General features: G+C 39.4%; 1 protein-coding gene across 7 annotated transcripts in view; it reads left to right on the plus strand.

Annotated features, from left to right (window-relative positions):
- The window catches only part of ENOX2 (ecto-NOX disulfide-thiol exchanger 2), a 320,597-nt gene that overhangs the window by 236,300 nt on the left and 59,902 nt on the right, over positions 1-24,395 (plus strand). For 6 of the 7 annotated variants that reach the window (XM_045200672.2, XM_045200671.2, XM_053917044.1 and 3 more), the window contains 2 exons: positions 7,842-7,997; positions 18,151-18,357. In XM_045200672.2, coding sequence (XP_045056607.1) covers positions 7,842-7,997; positions 18,151-18,357 — 363 coding nt within the window. Of the gene's footprint in view, positions 1-1,714; positions 1,774-7,841; positions 7,998-18,150; positions 18,358-24,395 lie in introns of all 7 variants that reach the window. The other variant, XM_024566572.3, reaches the window with a different exon arrangement.

The raw sequence follows: 24,395 nt of genomic DNA on the forward strand, positions 1-24,395 counted from the left end.
ATGCAGTTAGTTACCTACAAGGGAGCTCCCATGACACTGTCAGCTGATTTTTTCAACATAAGCTTTGTTAAGCTAGAAGAGATAGGTAAGAAATATTCAAAGTGATGAAAAGCAAGAACCTATGACCAAGATTAGTCTACCCATCAAGGCTATCATTTAGAATGGAAGGACAGATAAAGTACTTCGCAGACAATCAAAAGCTAAAGGAGTTCATCACCACCACACCAGTATTACAAGAAATGTTAAAGTCTTCTTTAAGAAGAAGGAGAAGAAAAGATTAAAAATGTGACTCATAAAATGGCAATAACAATGTACTTATCAATAATTATTTTAAATGTAAATGGGTTAAGTGCTCCAATCAAGAGACATAGGGTGGCTGAATAGATAAGATAAGAAGACCCATACATATGTTGCCTGCAATAGACCCACTTCAGATAGAAAGACACAAAGAGACTGAAAGTAAAGGGATGGAAAAAGATATTTCATACAAAATGAACAAAAAAGCTGGGGTAGCAGTGCTTATACCAGACAAATAGACTTTAAAACAAAGGCTAAAAGAAAAGAAAAAGAAGGACCCAACAATTCCACTTCTGGGTATTTATTTGAAGAAACCAAAAACAGTAATTTGAAAAGACTTGTGCATCCCTAGGTTCATTGCAGCATTATTTACAATAGCCAAGATATGGAAGCAACCTAAGTGGCCATCAATAGATGAGTGGATAAAGAAGAAATGGTACATTTATACAGTGGAATATTATTTGGCCATAAAAAAGAATGAAATCCTGCCATCTGAAACAACATAGATGGACCTAGATGCTGTTGTGCTAAGTGAAATAAGTCAGTTAGAGAAAGATGAATGCCATGATTTCACTATTATATGAAATCTAAAAGACAAAATAAACAAGCAAATAAAACAGAAACAAACTCAGATACTGAGAACATTTTGATGGTTGCCATGGGAGGGGGGGTTGGGAGGATGGGTGAAAAGGGGGAAAGGATTAAGATGTACAAATTTTCAGTTATAAAAACAGTCATGGGGATATAAATTACAGCATAGGGAATATAGTCAATAATATCATGATAATTATGTATAATGTCAGATGAGTAATTAGACTTATAGAGTAACCACCTCATAATTTCTATAAATGTCTAATCACTAGTTGCACACCTGAAACTAATATTATGTGTCAGTGGTAATTGAAAAATAAAAATTACTTAAAAATATACCCATGCATGCAAAAGCACACATAGACTCATGTATACATATATAACTGGAATGCACTGATAAATATTGGATTAATATAAATCCTCAAATAATCTTTCCATGTTAATATATTCTGATGGTTTATATACATGTGTGATATAACAAATAGTATCTAAATTAAAAATGAAGCTTTATTGATGGAAATTTGGGATCAAAATCAAGGTATATTGGGGAGAATCTTTATGAATCAAAATTATGACGCGCACACCTATGCTCAGTTTGCTGCCTTGTTTGTGTGTACATGAGCCAGGCCCTACCTCAACTTTTCAGCTGGCTTGAAACAAGAGTTTTGATGGTCTTCCGGAGAAGCAGGACAGATGCTGTTAGATTTTGAGAGTCATTGTGGAAAAATTAGGAAACCTGTGCTGTATTTCCAAAAGTGCTGGTAATAAGTCAAGGATCATCTTAGCTCAGCCAGGCTATCCTTAGAAATCTGTGTTCTCTCTTCAGATTGACTGCCTGAAAAGCTCTTCAAGGACCTGCATAGAGAGAAGGCATTCAGGACTGTAGTGAGTTAAAATATCTTGATAACCAGGCATAATTCTTAATTTTTCAATGAATGTTGTAGGAATTCTAAAGAAATAGCAATAATGTCCCAGAAATGTATACTTGAATTAGAATTATATTTTTTATAAAATAGCTTAATTATAAATATATGATTAAATTCTATTTGTAACACTTATTTTAGATGAATCTATGGTTGCTAAATATATGTGGTTTTACTCCAATTGCACACTACCTCTCAGTGCTCAAAGGGTCTCTGGAATACATAAAATATTGGAAATGCCCTAGTGGCCCTGGGAGGAAATAAATGGGGAGAAACCATCAAGTGCAGACAGAGCCTTTCTGAGGGTATGGTGGAGCCTCCAGGAAGCCAGAACCAGGGTCAACTTATGAAAATGCAAAGCAATATAGTAAACGTGTCACCTCTTCCTATGCTTATCTTCAGTTCACACATTGCCACAATTCCAACTTCTCCTGTGGGTCAAAGTTGAGACAGTGGATTTAAAACAGAGGTCTCTAAATTACCTAACACTGTGGTTATATATATATATATAATCTCAGCAGGAAATTTTAGGTATAGAGATAAGCAACCTGAGGTATGCTCTTGGACAGGAACATTTGAAGACCTGGTACAGGTTGAGAAGGTAGATCCAGAACTTATTCTGACAAAGAGCATCTTTTTTTCCTGTGGATCCATAAACTCTGTAGAAAGCAGTGTAGAATATCAATTGAGAGCATGGTTAGTAAAAGCTATCAATTGTGTGGTCTTACTGTGTTATCTCTGCGAGCTTCAGTTTCCTCATCTGTAAAATAGGGAATAATAATATTGCCTATTCTTTGGATTGTTGTGAAGACTGAGTGAGATGATTTGTATAAAACCTGAAATTCATACACACTCAATTTACAGGTAACAAAATTATGGACACCATCCCCACCCCTGCCCCAAAAGTAGAGGTTGCTTTCTACAGAAAGAAAGCCAAAATGAACTGGCCTGCCAGAAAATACCACGGGGTGAACCATAAAATTGGCATGTGTGCTGTCTTTGTCAGGCATCAAAAATGGGAAACCTCTAAGGTTTCTCATGTTTTGTAGACATCAGTATAGTCTTAGCACATCTAGTCTAATGGCAATCATCTGGTATTGTTCCACCTGGCCCTTCCACACAGCAATAGTGCAGTGACAACGATTGTTCAAGACAGTGGCTCTGGGGCCCTGCTGGGTCCCAAAGAACCTTGCCGATAATCAGAAAAATCATGGTAAGTCTAGTTTGGATGCTTAGTATACTTTTTATTTTCATTCTTTGAAAATAGCTAATTCTATTAAACAATCACACTCCAGACCCCAAGCATGCAGCATATTTTGCTTACCTATCACTGTATGACAAACTACTTTATAAGTTAGTGACTTAAAATACAATCATTTTATTATATTTTAAGATTTTTCTGGATGAAGAATTTGGCCAGGACTCAAAGGGGTGTTCTGTTTCATATAGTATCAACTGGAATGCCTGAACTGTTCGCAGGCTAGTCTGGAGGTTCCAAGACAACTTTACTCATGAGGGCACCCTGGTGGGAACGGGTAAAACGCTGGGCTCAGCTGGATCCCTCCCTTTCTATTTACACTAAGGTCCTCACCACATGGCCTTTCCCGCTTGGGAGTTGGATATGATATATGGTGATTTGAAGCTCCCATAGCAAGTGTTCCCAGAGATAAGTGGAAATTTTCTCTCTATTAAGGCTTAGGCCTGAAAACAGACACAATATCCCTTCTGTCATATTCCATTGGTCAAATCAGTTCTAGAGCCCATGTAGGTTTTCAAAGTGGGTAGGGTATAGACATGACCTCTCAGTGGGAGGAGTATCCAAGAGTCTATATCCACATTTAATTCATCACACTTGCAAAATTAATTATATGGAGGTGTTTTGTTACTCATCTGCCATGTTTCTCACCACATTTTCTTCACCTTGTACATGCAATTAAGTTAATGCATTATAAACAATTGTCAAACTACACTGAGTGACGGTGCAGTGGTTAAGAGCATTAAAGTTAGACTAACCTGACTTTGAATCTTAGGTCTGCCTCTTACTCACTATGTAATTTTGGGCAAGTAACTAAACCCCTCTGAGCCCTAGTTTCTTTTTCTATAAAATGAGGAAGAAAAAGAAGAATACGTAGCTCACAGGTCTTTTAGAACAAGACTATATAAAATGCTTAACACAATGCCTAGCACATTGTAAGTACCCAATAAACAATTACAGTGATGATAATTATTGATGATACAGCATTATAACTGATTGCTTGACTCTTTCCAAACTAAACTATAAAGTCAAGGATTTTGTCTTACTCATTCCTCCAACCCCACCACCTGGTAGAGGGCCTGGCATCATAATATTGAATAGATGGACAAATGGATAACTGAACATAGAAATGTCATTTGCTTCCATTGTAACTCCCTAGCTCAGATATGTACAGAGAATGGAGAATGATAATAATGCCAGGTAACTAACTACTCTAGGTTGAGTAAGTGCAAGTTGCTAGGCAGCAGAAAGGCTTAAAGCTACACTGAAACATTATATGATTTTAACTCTGAGGAACAAGCTGGCCCAAATAACACCACAGCACTTGCAACATTTCCAGTAATCTGGGATTTTAGGAAGCGCATGATTCAGAAGAGGGAATACAAACCAATGTTTTATGACACTTCTGTCAATGGCTGTGCCAAGAGTCAAAAAAGCAGTAGGGAAAGGGGGCTAGAAGAAGAAATGGTAAAAGCAAGACAGAACAGGGTATTTATTGGGAGAAAGGAGTTTGGAGGAATACCTCTTGGCCTTTCCACAATGCTTTATAAAGACATTTCAAATCTCCTTCAGAAGATTAAATTCCTAACATATAATTGTTGGACTTCTTTGGTTTTTCAGGTCCTGCAGTACTTGTATGAGGCCCATGGTTTCAAATGGGTATTTTCTTAGTTGGCACTGGAAATTCATGTCTCCTTTGCTGCTTACTGATTGAAAATAAAGAAAAGAAATAATCAATGGGATAGGAATCTTTGAAATGTCACACACAACTTGCCCTCTAGCAAGCCCTGCTGGGCAGTATAGCCTGTGGAACTCTTGACATATTGAACACCAAGGGAAAAAAAAGGAGTTTATCTACTCTGGCTTTAGCCATATGTCATGAATACATTTGACTTTAAATGAATTTCATAAAATATTAATGTAATCATGCCAAACAGCAGAGTGGTGAGTACATTAGTCAGGAGTTATATTTATTCTGTGTATTTGTTTTTTGTTTGTCTCCATTTATTACTAGACAGTTCATAGAGACAGGCATTTCTTTCTCACTCAAAGTGGCAGAACTTGTTTATTGAACTGATGTTTCTGTAATCTGTGGTAAGGTAGAGTTGTGAGTGACAGAGCTTTATGAATAACAAAGAGTAGGCAGGCAGAACAATAAAAGGAGGACAAACATTTCAGTAGGAGGGAAAAATAGATAGTATTGTTTAGTTGGCATATGATCTAATCTAATCTTTTGCCACTGAAAATTAGCAGTTTATAAATGGGTGAAGTAATGTTAACAATTTTTCCAAAATCTTATACATAAAGAATGAAATTTCCCAAAGACCTAAATGGCATTCTTAACCACAGTGCTCTTATTCTACAGCACAGGAACAGCGTATCAGGGACCTTAAGTTCTCCACAATGGAAGGGAAGACCTGGACCCTAGTCTCCATCTGCCTAGAACCAGAAATATACAAAACTATCATAAACATTTGAGGACTGTGGAAATGAATGCCTGAAAAAGTGAATTTATTAGTGTGTGTGTACATGTTCTGAATGAAAAGAAGGAAAGTTACCTATCAGGACAACCACCTATCAAGCCAGAGGTTTTCTTATCTATTCTGTGCTTTCACCCTTTGAGATAAATGTCATTATTTATGCCCCCCCCACTTTATCAAAAAGGGAGTGGAAGCACACAGTTTTTAAGAAACCTTCCTCAAGGTCATTTAACTAATATGTGGAGGAAAGTAGGGATATAACAGCTACAGGGAAGAAGGGAAGGAGTATGTGTATATACATGCCTGTTGGGTGAGGTAACATTGAAAATTTGTTTTCAGAAAAAATAAAATTTCCTTTTGGAAAAGAATTTTTTTCTTCCCATACATATCTAGGGTCTTGACATGTCAGTATGACATACGTGTGAGAGGATGGGGAATGCCCTATCTCTCTTGGTCTGACTTGCAATGGGAGATGCCCATGTGTCATCCACCTGCCTATCTGCGTAGTCACAAGATTCTCTCCCACTGGGCCCGTTACACCTGAAGTTCTGCTCTTGTAGGAACCACAGATTCTTCTCACTGCTTAGATCTACTTCCTTCGGTATCTTAAGAGAGCCACCCTGGGGATTCAGAGCAACCTTGAGGACACGCTTATAGGCATTGCCCCTCAGACCTGTGTGTTGAGCAGCATAAAGATTTAAGGAATAGGACCTGCTATGCTAATGTGGCTGTCCCTATATTATCAGAACTCTTTAGCCAATAATTTGTTTTCGGTCCACTGAGCATTCTAAAGCACAGGGCAGAGGTGAGAGGTGGGAAAATAAAGAAGAAGAATGCACACCATTCTCTCAAAGAACTTGCATTTGGATATAGAGACAAAATGTAAACAATGAAGTCAGTACCACCTTTAGAGCCAGGCAAGCGGGGCCCCTGCCCGGGGAACTCATTCTTTGGAATGTCTGTCTTGATACTTGTCTTAAGTCCCCTTCCAGTACTGAGCACTGGCCAGGTAGGCAGTGCCATCAGGGTAGTTCCTCAAGTCCAGAGCAGGTCCTATGTGTTTTTATTTAATCTCAAAAAGCACCTTTCTTGAAATTTTCCAAGTTCCCCTCCAGTGTCTAGAATTGACCCGGGCTTGCACGCTCATCTAAGCAAGGAGCCCTGATCTCAAACTCAATCTATATGAACACCAGTTCCCATGTCTCCCCTTTGGGGGTACTCTCCAGCCCTCTATTCCAGATGTGGAGTCCACTAGATGCCCTCAAGGAGCCTCAGAACTCATGCCTATGGAGTCCTCCTAGACGCTTGGTCCGGGAGAGCAGCCTGGCAAGCAAATCAATCCAGCTGCCTGGTACGCTCTTTCTTTCATGGTACTGCATAAGATTGTGCCAACAGAATAGTGTTGACACTGATTTGGAGTGGATCAAATTTTGTATAAAGATGAGCCCCACAAACAATAGTTGCTTGGGAACCCTCAATTCCCTGAATGAAACAAAGGATGACGTAAAATAAAATTCAGTGGCAACATGTGTAGAACAAATAAATGGTTACTAGACATAGAGTTGAGAAATAACCACAGTTACCTGGAAAGGGTGTTTCAGGAAGGTTGGGCCTTAAGCCAGGCCTGTGGGAATGGGGAGAATTTGGGGAGGCTCGGATGATTCCACATGGAGACAACAACAACAAAGGTGCAGAGAATAGTTATTTATGGAGCACTTTGTGCTGTGCATTATGCTAAGCACTTTACATTGATCATTTTGTTTATTCCTCACGGCTCCCTATAAGGTAAATGGAATTAACCCTATTTTGCAAATGAGGAAGTGGAGGCTCAAAAACTTCATTCTGCTAAGCAAATGGTGGAACTAGGACCCAGGTCTTCCTTGTCCCCAAAACTCTATGCTCTTAACACTATCCTATACTGCATGAAGCCAAGAAGTGTTAGAAGGGACAGCAAGAAGCCTTATCTGAATGGAACAGAGGTTATGTGTTGGGAACCACTGGAAGGCAAGACCAACAGAGAAGGCACAGTCATATTATGAAAGGCCTTGGATGTCAAAATGAGATGTAGAGGCAAATAGGCACTGGTAAAACATAACCAAAAAGCCCTATCCCAGAAGGAAAATGCATGTGTATAGTATAATATTTAAGACCTGGTAATGTTAATACCATATTTTCTCAAATATTCTGCTTCTGTGTTAGAGAGACTTTTGGTATAAATCTTATAAGGTAACATTGTGCCTCTATTTGACTTGGCCTAGTGTCATTTATTGTTCTCTGTCTCTTTTCCTTTTTTAGACTTTGATCCCGCTCTTGGAATGATGACTGGAATTCCACCAATAACTCCAATGATGCCTGGCTTGGGAATAGTACCTCCTCCAATTCCACCAGATATGCCAGTAGTAAAAGAGATCATACACTGTAAAAGCTGCACACTTTTCCCTCCAAATCCAAGTAATATTCTGCTTTTTCTCCACACAAGTCACAATGTTTTGTTTTCTAGGAAAACCTTCTTCTTTTTCAAAACAATACCCAAGAGCCTCATAGATGTATGTACAGAAGTTTTACCTAGAAAACAGAATACAGGAAATTTTTTGTCTTACTAGGCAAGGCTGAATTTTCTTCACAGAGCAGTAGATTTCTGTGTGCTGGTTGAGTTACAAATTATAAAATGTATTTTTTAATGCCATCTAATAAGGAATTTAAGTGTGTTAGTAAAGAAAGAAGCACCTGACACAAATTGCTCAATACCGTCATTTGCAGGCGCTCCTTCTCATAACTGGCGTACATTCTGATGATGGCAGAAATAGAGTGTGTTCTGAGCTTACCTGAGGCACGTAAGAATATAAATTTGGTGCCCAAAATCCTACAGGGCTACCAGCTATTCACATATCAATCAAACTATTGCCACTCAACTGATGGGCTGCAGTAGACAGTGAGGTCAAGTTCAATTTACCATGAGGGCAAGAGGAATATTGAGTCTAGTTCAAACTACTTGTAGTTATTCAGTAAATGCAATTCATGTGGAAATGATCTAGGCATCTATCTTGTCAGTAACTAATAGGTTTCTCTTTAGCCTCTTAAAAATATCTGCAAAGATACGGTGCCCATTTTTCAGTTTAAATGTAACAGCAGTAATAATTAACTCAATGTTTTTTTCTATATCTATTTGGGATTTTATATTTACTTTAAATGACCAAAAGTTACATCTTCAGGCTTCCAGTCAAGATGGAGGTGTAGGTAGACACTCTCGCCTCGTTACACAACCATAAGAAGGAACAGAACTGCCAGAAAATCACCCAGAAAAACACCCAGAACTGTACAAAAGTCCAACACCCGAAGATTTAAAGAAGTTATGTTCATCCAGATGGGTAGGAGGGGCAGAGAGCACTCAGTATGGCAGCAGTGAGTGGGGTGGGGGTAGGTGGAGAGGTGGGCTGGCCCAACAGGCAGCCCCACATTCACATATGGTAGATAAAAATCAGGGGGACACCTTGTGAGCAAGCGAGCCCAGCCTGAGGCCACACCGCGCAGCTCAGGCTCCAGCACTGGAGAAAAGCAAGCCTCATAACTTCTGGCTGTAAACCCAGTGGGGGTTGGGGTGATGGAGGACACTGCCAGTTTCTCAGAAGAGACTAGAACATACGTGAACCCACCCACCATCAGAACTACAACCAGGACAGCAGCTGAAGGAGCACCAGTCATACACAGGAAGTGGGTGAAGTGACTAGAAATGGGGTGAGAGCCAAGCAAGCCCTCAGAAGTCAGCCAGCAGCAGCATTGTTCCCTCTTTGACCCCTCCCACACACACAGAGCCAGGGCTGTCCCACCCTGGGGAATACCGATGGCTCTGCCCCATACAACTTAACAGGTGCACTAGAATGGAACCAAAGCGGCTCTACCTAGTACACAGACACAGGGAGGCTTCCAAAACCAGGAGACAAAGAAATGAAGGAACAGAACAGAACTCAAGAAAAAGACTAAGTGATGAGGAGATAGCCAACCTCTCAAGTGCAGAGTTCAAAACACTGGTGGTCAGAGTGCTCAAATATCTCATTGAATATGGCAAAAGTATAAGGGAAGAAATGAGGGCTCTACTAAGTAAAATAAAGAAAAATCCACAGGAAACCAACAGTGAAGGGAAGGGAGCCAGGATTCAAATCAATGATTTGGAACATAAGGAAGAAATAAACATTCAACCAGCACAAAATTTAAAAAAAAAAAAAAAAAAGAATTAAAAAAAAAATGAGGAGGGTTTAAGAAGACTCTGGAACATCTACGAAAGTGCCAACATCTGAATCATAGGGATGCTAGAAAGAGAAGAGGAAGAGCAAGAAATTGAAAACTTATTTGAAAAAATAATGGAAGAAAACTTCCCTAATTTGGCAAAAGAAATAGACATACAAGTCCAGGAAGCACAGAGAGTCCCAAACAAGTCGGACCCAAAGAGGTTCACACCAAGACACATCATAATTAAATGTCAAATATTAAAGATAAAGAGAATCTTAAAAGCAGCAAAAGAAAGACAGAGAGTTATCTACAAAGGAGTTCCCATAAGACTATCAGCTCAGTTCCCAAAAGAAACTTTGCATGCAAGAAGGGACTGGTAAGAATTATTCAAAGTGATGAAAAGCAAGAACCTACAACCAAGATTACTCCATCCAGCAAAGCTATCATTTAAAATTGAAGGATAGATAAAGTACTTCCCAGACAAGGTAAAGCTAAAGGAGTTCATCATCACCAAGCCCTTATTACATGAAATGTTAAAAGGACTTATTTAGGAAAAAAAAGAAGACCAAAACTATAAACATTAAAGTGACAAAAACTCGCAACTATCAACAACTGAATCTAAACATCAAAAACAAACTAAGCCAAGAGCTAGAACATGAATAGAACCATAGATATGGAGATTATTTGAAAGATTATCAGCTGAGAGGGGGAAGGGAAGAATAGGGGGAAGGTATAAGGATTTAGAAGCATAACTGGGTAGGTACAGAATAGACAGGGGGATGTTAAGAACAGTAGTCAATGGAGATGCCAAAGAACTTAAATGCATGACCCATGGACATGAACTAAGGTGGGGGAAATCACTGGAGGGGAGGCGGGAACAGCGAAGGGGGGCAAAAGGGAAAATTGGGGCAAACTTAATAGCATAATCAATAAAATGTACTTTTAAAAAAGTTACATGTTCACATTTACATAACCCACGCCTCATTAAAGCTTCTTCCACAGTTCTAGTGGTACTGGGTGGCCTACTTAAGGGGGGCACCACTCTAGTACTAAGATATTAAAACTGTTAAGGGAAATACTCAGCAGTCCAGGCCATAGATCAAATGAACTTGCCTAACACAATAAACATGAACTTTTGACATGTGACTTAGACAACTATTTCATCTCCTACCTTACATAAGAATCAGTTAATCATCAAATCAGACCCTGGCGGAGATGCAGAATCTATTTAGTATGGTCTGCTCATAACAGAGGATTTTAGAATCAGTCAGGGTTGGTTGAACAAAACATCCTAGCTTCTCTTGCTATGGAAAAATGTTGTTAATACCGTCTTCCAAACTTTGAATTTGTTTGTCAGCAGGGACTTCCTTCCAGACCAATAATAAATTTAGGAAACCAGCATCTCAGAGGACCAAATTAGGAGAATTAGCATATCACAGAAGAATTAAGAAATGGAGAGTGAGATGGTCCTAGTAGGCCTTACCTGCCAGTTCATGTGGCTATTTCTAGTTTGTGTTTAGTGCCTAGGTGAATGAGTGACATTGCCGTGCTATTGTCTCATACTCTTAGTGTCACTGTCCCTACAAATGGGCAATAGACTTTTTTCCCTTTCTTTTAGTGTGGTACTTTTATAGTAGAGAAAGCTGTGCATCCCTGACACTACCTTTTTTCACTTCAAAGCTATGGATTTAGGCATTTCAATGTTAAAACCTCCTGCTTATATAAAGGTAGAATCCTGCTGGTTTAGCCATTCATTTATCACATTATTAACCTGTACTAGGCTTTCATAGTCTTAATCAAGTCTAGTCTAACCGGATGGCTCATAACCTGTAATGTCTGCATAGGGTGCAAGGGATGACTGCAGTGCATTCAGATCCTGAATTTAGAAACAATAGCTCAGATACCTTGTGTATAACACATAGACCTCATTGTTGAGCAGTGTTTAATTGAATGTCGAAATATATAGCTTAAAGAGGCTCTGATTTTTGATAGTCTCTAGTAAAGGAAACAGAAATCTCATGTGAAACAGAAATCTTTGTTGAGAAAGATTTCTTAGGTGCACTTAAATGGGAAATCAAGTGTATTTATCTTTTCCCACCTACAGCCAATCCTTCTCAGTTCTGAGTTGGAAGGGCTACAGTGTGAGAGGGAAGCATTTTACCTTCACAACTTAATCCTTTAGAACTTCAGCTTTGTTTTAATAATGCTGACAAGGCAATTAGTACCAGTAAAGTGGTGGTTTCTGGGAAGGAACCTGACTTTGGAACGGAATTCAAAAAATAACACCCCTGAAACAGCTTAAAGTAAACTGGCATTCATTTCTTTTAGAACTTCAATTTTGTTTAAAGGGTGCTCAGTTTAATTGAGTGGAGAAAATACTAATGCCTGCCTTAGTTCTCTGCTAAAATCATGGCAAACATGCCATTTTTGTGAACAGCCCCAAGACTTTGTCATAGTGAGATGGGAAGAACAGTTAAGACAGGAAAAGCAGGGATTTGGTCTGATTGAATCCCTTATCTTCTCCAGAGCCCACCCAGCCAGTCTGCTAAGGCCCCGATTATAAATCCCAGTACTCACTCAATATGCCTGTCTCTGGTGTATTCTCTTGCACTCAGTGGCCTCTCAGCAACAAGATCGTGTGATTTTAGGGGCTCTTTTATGCACCTATGTAATGTGCTTCTGTTTTGTTCCTTCATTACAAAGTATCTTTAGCATCAATTTCTCCTCCTCTCTCCCACCTGACACTTCATCCAGGTGCCTGTCACATATACAGAACCCTAACAGTCACGGGGCTACCCATGAGTAGTCCAACTCGACTCCAAATGCCTTTCACTGGTTTGCTTCATGTTTTGTCATATTTCTACTTACCACTTACCCATCGTTCAGTTAAGTTCAACTGCTTCCTGATCTCACACTATTTTTCAGCCCAACTCCAAGGCTGACCTTTCCTGGAACACTCCCATGTGGAAGGTACCGAAAATATAACAGTAGTTAATTATTCATCACCTTAATGCATTTCCATTTAAATATTGGGTACTAAATCCAGTGGACACTTTTTAGTCCTTAAATTACTTTATCTGTCTGCTACACTTAGTACGTGACCCCTTCATCCTTCTTGAAACATAAGATTATTTGACTGTGTAAGGATGAATGAGACCACCAGAGAGATCATATAGATCAAGAGGGAAGACAACCAAGCAGAACACCCTGAGGAACTCCAACATTTCAAAATTTAAAGGACCAAGAGTATTTTGTATTTATGTATACTCCTTAGCAGCAAAAGTCCTCAAAAGACTTAATCTTTCCAATTTTTCTCCTCTCTCTTAAATCTTCTTCATTTACAGCCCAGGGGTGTCCAACCTTTTGGTGTCTCTACGACACACTGGAAGAAGAGTTGTCTTCAGCTACACATTAAATACACTGTGACACAATAATCACACAAAAAATACCTCAGTGTTTTAAGTAAATTTACAATTTTGTGTTGGACCACATTCACAGCCATCCTGAGCCTCATGTGGCCCGTGGGCCGCAGGTTGGACACCCCTGAGGGATTCTTTTGCTTCACCTCCCTTTCAAAATGTCCCTTTAAGTTTAAGGACACTTAGCAACCTTATAATACTAAATCCAGTGGTCAGTGCTCTTTCTAACTGACCTGATAGCCATATATGATACAGTTGATTACTCCTGACTCATTGATAAACTTTCTTGTTTGGGCTTCCAGGAAAACTATTGGTGTTCCTCCCATCACCCTGGTTTGTCCTTCTCCATCTCCTTTGCTCATAGCCTTCTGTTCTTCCTGACTCCTTATAATTGGGGAGCCCGTGGCTGGCTCCTTGGACCTCTCCCCTGTCTACACTCATACCTTTGATTATCTCATCTAATCTCATGGCTGCCAAACTATGCATACACCAGTAACCCTAATTTATGTTTTTAGCTCAGACCTTGTCTCTGAACCTGAAATTCATATTCAACCTCCTATCTGTTATCTCCACTTAGATATGAAGTAAACATCACAACTTAATATGTTCGAAACAAAACTCCTAATCTTTGCCCCCAAACCTTTTCCACTAGCAACCTTCTCCATCCCAGATAGTGGCAGCTCCATCCTTTCAGTTGCTCTGGTCAAAACTTAAAGGTCATCCCTCTGGCTAGAGCAACTCAGTGGACTGAGTGCCAGCCTGCGAACTGGAAGGTCGCTGGTTCGATTCCCAATCAGGGCACATGCCTGGGTTTCAGGCCAGGTCCCCACTTGGGGCATGTGAGAGGCAACTGATCAATATATGTCTTGCATATCGATGTTTCTCTCACTCTCTTTCTCCCTTCTCGCTAAAAATAAATAAAATGTTTAAAAATAATAATAAAAGGAAAACATAAAGTTCGTCCTGACCTAACTTTCTTTCCCTCACATACCATATTTAATGTTAGAAAACTCTATCGTGTCTACTTTTAAAAGGTCCACCATTAAATAGCCATGAGAACTTTTGTAAGTAACTTAACACCTCTGATCTAGACTAGGAAAAATCAGTTTTGCTCTAAAAATGCAATGGGTCAAACTAGACTGGAGCTGACTGTGCACTAATCTACTAAAGATAAATGGTGAGTGACTATTCCATTGCCCTACAAGCAACATCCTCTGATTCCCAGGAGTCAGACATGTGGCAAAAGAAAGCCTTCTGGATCACAGTTACTTTTTTTTCCCCCCACAGAGTGGCTATCAGAGATTTACTGCATTCTCAGTCAGCAGTTCTCAGTTGCTGGTATAAAAGGGCAGTACCATCTCTCCAGAAAATTAAATTTTGCCAAGATTTTTACTCCAATTAATAGACCTTCTGTATGGAGAGGTTACATTTTGAGTCTACTGTGAAATGACAGTACATGTGGAATAAATGGAATAGCATCTTCTATTTGTGTCCAGACACATGGGAAAGAACCCATGAGCCAGAAAAACAATTGTTTTTATTTTACCATCTCAAAACAGGCTCACCTCATTGATTGTGGTTCCTAAAACTGGGTTCTATAAAGAAAATTTGAGGAAGTTAGTAAATAGAGAATTAGTAAAGATTTGCCACCTTCTGATTATTTGCAGTCAGTTAGGATAAAATACATCTGACCCTGCTGATTGTCTGGGGGGCCCTCAGTCTTGAGCTGTCTACTAAAATCAACTCAAAAATGTGCAGTGTGTAAATTCTGGCAAACCAGTTCAGCGATCTGTGATGCTCCTTTGAAAAGCAAGATGCAAGTGGCTTGTAGGTTCTCTAAGCTGCTCCCTGCCTCAAATATCAGCAGTGACTCTGATCTTAATGCTGATTGCCTCAACACAGCTCCCCAGCATAAGTGCTTAGTTGTAATTATAATTGCTAGAAGCTCCTCCTTTTCCATTGCCAGAGATTAGAGTTCTTTATACTCCCAGTTATCTTGAATCTTTTTACACAGGAAAGTTTCCCATCCAGAGTGGTGAAAGGGGTGTTAAAAGAGCTTAACACCTTACCTGATTAATAGCTTAGCACTTTGAATTTGTTCTCCTATGGAGTTATCATTGCTGTGCCAAGATCACTCTATTTCAGTGGGTTAGAAAATCAGGCCCAAACAACAAAGCGCTTTGAGCTATTAATTAAAGAACAAGTACTATCCATTAAGGAAGATAGTATAGCCTATTGCCTTCTTGGTGGCATACACCTAAATATCAGCAAATGCTATCAAAGAGGCTTTCTACATTTACCCAAGGAAAATAAATAAATCCCTAACATTCTTGACACTACTCTTAGTAGCTTTTATGCTCCTTTACTTACCAGCCACCACAGAATAATGACAGCATCTAAATAGGTAATGACTTCATCACACAATTTTTAAGTTCCACAAATACAGTCAAGGAAAAGAACCTTGGTATTTACATTGTCACGTGTAACCGCATCAGTAAGGACATTCCTACGAGCCCATCAATGGGCCTAAGGCAGACCTAACTAAGCAAACTCAGATAATATGAAAAGGGGATTATTTGCTTCACAAAAAGATTCTTTACCATCAAATTCTTTTAAATAGTAGGTCTCAGGAGGATCCTGAAACAAGATTTTATTCTGAAGTCTTTGACTTGAAAACATTGCTCTACCTATATGTATGTTCTTGCAAATTCTTTACCTATGTAGTCGGAGGCTGGGTTATGTTCCATGGGCAAAACCACATATGTCTTCACAGCTGTAGATTCCTTTATCAATAAGAAGCATTCATTCCTAAACCCAGACTTATCTAAAGATCTGGATAAAACAAGGATCTGGGAGTTTAGAAGTCCAGGTCTTAGCTACCACTGGACTCCAGACTTGTGGTAGGGCTTTAGAAGTCCCCAAACTGGCAATTAGGAAATCTTAGTTCTATAACAGTAAATAATAATAACACTATAGTAACTACTATTTATTGGAAACCTATCAAGTGCTAGGCATTGTACCACATGCAATATAGATAGTAGCTTGTCAATTATCCTACCTTATAAGGTAGAAGATTGTATCCTTGTTGTAGACATGAAAAATGAGGTTCTCGGAGGTTCTGCCATGGTCATACAGACAGTGGGTAATTAAGTTAATGTTTAAATCCAGGTTTATCTGTTCTAGGTTCATGCTCCTTATATTTCCATCTAACTTGATGACCTTGAATGAGTCACTGAGCCTTACTCAGCTAAGATCTTTCCTTTGTAATATGAGTTTATACCAAGTCAGTGGTTTTCAATCTTAGCTACATATTTTACTTGCCTGAGGAGCTTTAAAAATATAATGTACAGGCTGCACCCCAGTCTAATTAAGTTACATTCATTAGAGTGGGGCCTAGGCATTTCTGTTTGTTTCTTTGTTTGACTCTGAACTTGATTCTAATGTGCTGCTGGAGTTGAGAATTACCGGAAGTGTGTTATCTAGAATCCTTTCCAGTTCTTAAAAACTGAGAAGCTTAAGTCTCAAGAGATTCTGGACCTCATCTTCCCCCTTTTGACTCCAGTGTCCATGACTAAGACATTTCAGATCCCTGCTCCCTAGCTTATTTTCTTTTTCTCTTTAAATTTCTCATACGGATCAAAAAACCAATACAGTGAGTTCTTAAAATTACAGACATTTAAAAATTAACAGAAACTCTGTAGGTTCCCTGAATCCCTCTCCCCTTTATCGACTAAACAGAAACTGATTATTCTCAGCCACACTGATAAGACAGACAGTGGTAGCCAAGTGAGGAAGCTAGAGATGCCGATACCCAAGGAAGCTCGCAAATCATCCGCTTGCCAACTTGGATAAGAGCCAGGTGGGGGTTTTGACCTAATCTACAAGTGAGACTCATTTATTTTTGTATGTGAGCTGTAATCACTGGTTGTTGAGCTCTCCAGATCTTGAGCTGAGAGAATTATTGTTAAGAGCTCAATGGAGAGAACGGATTACACAAAATAAATCCTTGCAGATCCAAAACCAATATTAGAAAAACCCTTGACCACCGCACTTTGTTTTGGAGGGCTATGAACTATAGGGTTTTGCTTGGAAAGCGCTTCAATACATACATATAAAGAGCAACAAGAAGCTGGCAGATACAATGGGCTTCATGTATAAGATGAGTGAGTAGGAAGCCCATTTTTTTTAAGCAGAGGGAGAATCTCTCATTAAGTAGGCTTTTAATGTCTCTTTATAGCCAAATTTATCTCACTTTAGTTAATGATTTCCCAGACAAGTTTACTTTCTCTGCTGGCTTTCATAGTTTCCTCTGAGTGCTGCAGGGTTAGCTCTCGGCCTCAGGTCTCCATCAAGGAATTTGAGGAATGGCTCACTGGTATCAAAAATCAAAAATCCCCCAAAAGGAGCATTTGTACTCTGGCTGACATTGTCAATCTAATCATTCTGAGAGGTATAAACATTTTTGTAAATGTTCGCTTCATCATTGTCAAATTAATCCTAAAACAGTTCTGTCAGTAAGAATGAACAGAAAGAATATGGTAACTACAAACTGAATTACACGAATTCTAGTGTTCCACTGATTCTGAGAATTCATCCTTAAACTAAGTGTGATTTCACCCAACTAACTGTCTTCTTAATAAAAATGACTGAAAACAGAACATAGCTGAGTTGTCACAACAAAAGTAAAGAACGAAATTAAAGATATCTGGATGGGACAGACAAACAGGTCTGTGTATTTATCTTGTAGCCATTACGGGCACCAAACTATTAAATAAAATGATTTTTAGGTTCATCCAACCAATTTGCTGTGGAGTGGAGATGAGCACCTTGGGGCCACATGCTTCAGGCACTCTTAGTCTGGTTGGTACAGTAGGGCTATCTCTGGGACACATTAGGTTTCAAAGAGGTCTGTTTCAACCAAACATTTTAATTTCAAATCCCTTTGCATGTACATTTAGATCTTCCACCTCCTGCAACCCGAGAACGACCACCAGGATGCAAAACGGTATTTGTGGGTGGCCTGCCTGAAAATGGGACAGAGCAGATCATCGTGGAAGTGTTCGAACAGTGTGGAGAGATCATTGCTATTCGGAAGAGCAAAAAGAACTTTTGTCACATTCGTTTTGCTGAGGAGTACATGGTGGACAAAGCCCTTTATCTTTCTGGTAGGTGTTCAGTCATGAGGACTGTGCCCAGCAGGCACAATGCAGAGATTGGGCATTAGTGTGTTTCCATCTGTGGCAGCTAAAGTTTGGGCCTAATAGTACCCCTTCTTGCCTGCAGAGATTTAAATGCATGCTACCATCCAACTTCTTCCTTTAGAGTTATTCACTAGTTCCACCCCAGCTGGTGTAGCTCAGTGGATTGAATGCCGGCCTGCGAACCAAAGGGTCACCAATTCAATTCCCAGTCAGGGCACATGCCTGGGTTGCAGGCCAGGTTCCTGGTAGGTGGCATGCAAGAGGCAACCACACATTGATGTTTCTTTCCTTCTCGTTTTCCTTCCCTTCACCTCTCTCTAAAAATAAATACATAAAAATCTTTTTTAAAAAAAGTTATTCAGTAGTTCCCAATTTTCTATGGGATAACTCCAAACTGCTTACTTGTAAACAGCATCTAAAGGCCTTGATGATCTGCTTTACCTTTCAGCATTATCTCCCTATTCTTCCCTCACGTGTGCGTCCCAACAACACTAAATTAATTATAGCTCCCAGAATGTATCGTGGTGTTTTATGCCTTTTCCTCTGACTATAATTACTTTTTCCACCCCCCCACCCATCATGCACACATCGTCACACCCTAAAGCTCCAGCCAGTCATAACCTCTTCTGGAAATCTGTCACTGATTTCTCTCCCCGCTCTGCCCCAGGCTGACTTGGGCACCCCTTCCTCAGTTACTCCACAGCACTCACTATTTCTGCTAACATGACACCTATAGCACCGTGCTAGAACTGTATCTACATCTGTATCCATCACCAGAGTGTGAACTCTTTACGGGAAGAGACTGTGTCTTATTGAACTTTGAATCCCCAGAGTCTACCACATAATCTTGAGCAAAAATAGATGCTTAAAATTATTTGTGGAAGTCAATTATCTACTTTTGTTGAGAGCCAGGCAGAATACTGTGTTTCTGAGGATAGAGCAAAGAGCAAGGCAGACAAGCTTGGAGGGAGGGAGGAAGGAGGGGAGAGAGAGAGAAAGAGATTTCTGACTCCTGGGGTTATCAAGAAAGGTAGCATTTGGACTAAGTCTTTGGCAAAGACAAAACATTTGGATGTAGACAATGGGGCATAGATACAGCATGAGCAAAGGTACAAAGGTGGTGAGTTTTGATGAACATTCAAGGAAACAATGAGTAGTGGTTCGTGTACTATATAGACATGAAAGGAGGAGGAAAAACATCCGTTGTGAGCACACTTTGAGTGACTCATTTGGGTCTCTGTTCACCAGGTAATAGATAATTGTTGAAGGAATCCTTGAACAAGGAAGATGATTGTTTCTGAAAGAATAATCTGACAGCTCTGTATAAAAATGAATTAGAGGAGAGAAGAGAAAAGAGGAGAGGAGGCCAGTAGACTCCTGTTGCAATAGGCCAGGGAAAAGGTAATGAGGGTTTGAAAAAGTAGACTGGTAGTGTGAGACCAGAGAGGAGCAGGCAGATGTGGAACACTCACATTCAATTTGCTAAGTGCTGGAAAATCTAACTGCTGAAGATCTGACATCACTTAGCAATGATAACAGCATCCCACAACAGACTATTTTAATAAGACTGTAAAGGTCGAAAGGCCCTGAACAGTTGTACGTAAAAGACGACATGCTGCTCAGGAAGCATACATCTATGTCATTGAAATCAGCTCTCTGGTAACTGTCACCTCCTGGAAGCATTCTCAAGGCCGCCAAACGAAAGGGAATTGCAATCAGTGATGTGAAAACAACAAAATTTTGCCATTTAAATGAAAGTTCACAAGTGCTAGAGTTGGATGGCTGTTCTCCCGTATTGAAAAAAACAAAGGTTAAAACAAAAATCACTTTGAAAAGGAGCTAGAAATGTAGAAATAATCATTGTTTTTCTATTGCAGTTTGAAGGGCTTTGGAAGCTGGCACTGCGCACAGGACACTATCCTCATAGTGTCACAGTATTGTTCGTGTTTACATAACAGCTTTCCTATCGTCGTCTCGTTTGATCCTTTGTGTGATCCTGGCAGAATAAGCAATATTTAATAGCTCTGTTTTTCTGACGGTTCCAGTTATCAAATAAGATGAATGGGTATGAAAGTGCATTGTAAACTGAAAAGGGCCTTAGCAAAGTTTGCTTATGAAATGTACGTATTCTTCCTCTTTCTAAAATGAATGTGTGGCAGTTTCAGTGTTACTAGACATTATTCTTTATAACAGCCTTATTGAGGTATAATAATTGACATAATATGAACTTCATATATTTCAATAATATAATTTTAATTATTGACACATATACATAGCTGTGAAACCATCACTAGAATCAAAATAATGAATATGTCCACCTCATCCAAAAGCTTTCTGTGTGCACCTTTTGTAATATTGTCCTCCTACCCCTCTTAATTGCCCTCCCCAGGCAGCCACTGATTCTTTTTCTGTCTGATTAGTGTACATTTTCTAGACCTTCATATAAATGCAGTTATATATTATATATGCTCTTTCTTCCTTTGTATAAATCCGTATTTCCATGTGGTACCATTTTCCCTGTGCTTGAATTCCTTTAACCTTTATTGATTGATTATTTATTTTTCCCTTTGTGCTGAATTTCTTAGGGTGGCACAGGTTAGCAAAATTAAACAGGTTTCAGGTGTTCAGTTCTGCAGCACATCATCTGTACACTGTATCGTGTGTTCATGACCCCAAGTCAACACTCCATCCATCTCCATTTATTCCCCCTTTACCCTCCTACGCCTCCTCCCACACCACTTCCCCCCAGGAATCACCACACTATTGACCCTGTCCATGAGCTTTTCTCTTTTTTCCTTTTTGCTCAATCTCTCTGTCACCTCAACTCCCCTCAACCCCCGCTTCCAGACAGCTGTCAGCCTGCTCTCTATCTATGAGTCATCACTATTTTGCTTGTTAGTTCATCTAAACTTTTTTTTTTTTTTTTTAACAATGCAAGTCTGCTCCTGGTGAATTTTTTCACCATTTTCTCAAAAAGAACTTTTTTTTTAATTTTAATTTTTTATTGTTATTCAGTTACAGTTGTGTGCCTTTTCTCTCCATCCCTCCACCCTACCCCGGCTGAAACCCCCTCCCACCCCCACCTCCACCCTCCCCCTTGATTTGGTCCATGTGTCCTATATAGTAGTTATAGTAGTTCCTGTAATGCCCTCTCCTCACTGTCCCCTCCCCACGCCACCCTGCCCATTGTTAGATTGTTCTTAACATCAATGTCTCTGGTTATATTTTGTTTCCTTTTTTCTTCTATTTCTTATGTTCCAGTTAAAGGTGAGATCATATGGTATTTGTCCCTCACCATATCGCTTATTTCACTTAGCATAATGCTCTCCAGTTTCATCCATGCTGTTGCAAAGGGTATAAGCTCCTTCTTTCTCTCTGCTGCGTAGAATTCCATTGTGTAACTATACCATAGTTTTGGGATCCACCCGTTTGCTGATGGGCACTTAGGTTGCTTCCAGTACTTGGCTATTGTAAATTGTGCTGCTATGAACATTGGGGTGCACAGGTTCTTTTGGATTGGTGTTTCAGGGTTCTTAGGGTATAATCCCAGCAGCGGAATTGCTGGATCAAAGGGCAGTTCCATTTTTAGTTTTCTCAGGAAATTCCATCCTGTTTTCCACAGTGGCCTCACCAGTCTGCATTCCCACCAACAGTGCACTAGGGTTCCCTTTTCTCTGCATCCTCTCCAACATTTGTTTGTGGATTTGTTTATGTTGGCCACTCTGACTGGTGTGAGATGGTACTTCATTGTGGTTTCAATTTGCATCTCTGATGGCTAGTGATGCTGAGCATCTTTTCATATGACTCTGGGCCCTCTGTATGTCTTCTTTGGCAAAGTGTCTGTTCACGTCCTTTGCCCATTTTTTTATTGGGTTGTTTGTCTTCCTGGAGTGGAGTTATGTGAGTTCTTTATATATTTTGGAGATCAGGCCCTTGTCTGAGGTATCATTAGCAAATATGTTTTCCCATACTGTTGGTTCTCTTTGTATTTTAGTGCTGTTTTCTTTAGCCATGCAGAAGCTTTTTATTTTGATGAGGTCCCATTTGTTTATTCTTTCCTTTATGTCCCTTGCTTTAGGGGACATGTCTGTGAGGATGTTGCTGCGTGGAATGTCTGAGATTTTCCTGCCAATGTTTTCCTCTAGGACTTTCATGGTGTTATGACTTATATTTAAGTCTTTTGTCCATCTTGAGTTTATTTTCGTGTATGGCGTAAGTTGGTGATAGAGTTTCATTTTTTTGCACGTAGCTGTCCAGATCTCCCAGCACCATCTGTTGAAGAGACTGTTTTTGCTCCATTTTATGCTCCTGCCTCCTTTGTCAAATATTAATTGACCGTAGAGGCTTGAGTTTATTTCTGGGCTCTCTGTTCTGTTCCATTGGTCTATGTGCCTGTTTTTATGCCAGTACCAGGCTGTTTTGATTACCGTGGCCTTGTAATACAGTTTGATATCAGGTATTGTGATCCCTCCTGCTTTGTTCTTCTTTCTCAAAATTGCTGCAGCTATTTGGGGTCGTTTATGGTTCCATGTAAATTTCTGAAATGTTTGTTCTATATCTGTGAAATATGTCATGGGTACTCTAGTAGGGATTGCATTGAATCTATAAATTGCTTTGGGTAGTATGACCATTTTGATGATGTTAATTCTTCCAATCCATGAGCATGGTACATGCTTCCATTTGTTTGTGTCTTCCTTAATTTCGTTCTTCAGCAATGTGTAGTTTTCTGAGTACAGATCTTTTACCTCCTTGGTTAGGTTGATTCCTAGGTACTTTATTTTTCTTGTTGCTATATCAAATGGGATTTTTTCCTGATTTCTGTTTCTGCAGATTCGTTGTTGTTGTACAGGATTGCCTTTGATTTCTGAGTATTGACTTTGTATCCAGCTGTTTTGCCAAATTCATTTATTAGGTCAAGTAGTTTTTTGGTGGAGTCTATAGGATTTTCCATGTACACTATCATGTCATCTGCAAACAGTGACAGTTTCATTTCCTCCTTTCCAATTTGGATGCCTTTTATTTCTTTTTCTTGTATGATTGCTGTGGCTAGGACTTCCAATACTATGTTGAATAGGAGTGGTGAGAGAGGGCATCCTTGTCTTGTTCCTGATCTTAGTGGGAAAGCTCTAAGTTTTTGTCCATTGAGTATGATGTTGGCTGTAGGTCTCTCATATATGGCCTTTATTATGTTGAGGAATGTTCCCTTTATTCCCATTTTGCTGAGTGTTTTTATCAGAAATGGGTGCTGTATCTTATCAAATGCTTTTTCCGCATCTATTGATATGATCATGTGATTTTTGTCTTTGCTGTTGCTGATGTGATGTATTATGTTTATTGATTTGCGAATATTGTACCATCCTTGCATCCCTGGGATGAATCCCACTTGGTCATGGTGGATGATCTTTTTAATATATTGCTGGATGTGGTTTGCCAATATTTTGTTATTTTGTTGAGAATTTTAGTGTCTATGTTCATCAGAGATATTGGCCTGAAGTTTTCTTTCTTCGTTGTGTCTCTATCTGGTTTTGGGATTAGGATGATGCTGGCTTCATAAAAAGAGTTTGGGAGTCTTCCATCAGTTTGGATTTTTTCGAATATTTTGTGAAGGATAGGGGTTAGCTCTTCCTTAAATGCTTTGTAGAATTCTCCTGTGAACCCATCTGGTCCAGGGCTTTTGTGTGATGGGAGGTTTTTGATGACTGCTTCAATTTCATCTGCTGTTATTGGTCTGTTCAGGTTTTCTGCTTCTTCATTCAGTTTTGGAAGATTATATTTTTCTAGAAATGTGTCCATTTCACCTAGGTTTTCCAATTTCTTAGCATACAGTTCTTCATAGTAATTTCTTACAATCCTTTGTATTTCTGTGGTATCAGTTGTAATCTCTCCTCTTTCATTTCTAATTGTGTTTATTTGGATCCTCTCTCTTTTTTTCTTGATGAGCCTACTTAAAGGCTTGTCGATTTTGTTTATCTTTTCAAAGAACCAGCTCCTGGATTCATTGA

Source organism: Desmodus rotundus, chromosome X (genome assembly GCF_022682495.2).
Source record: "Desmodus rotundus isolate HL8 chromosome X, HLdesRot8A.1, whole genome shotgun sequence".
NCBI classification, from domain to species: Eukaryota; Metazoa; Chordata; class Mammalia; order Chiroptera; family Phyllostomidae; genus Desmodus; species Desmodus rotundus.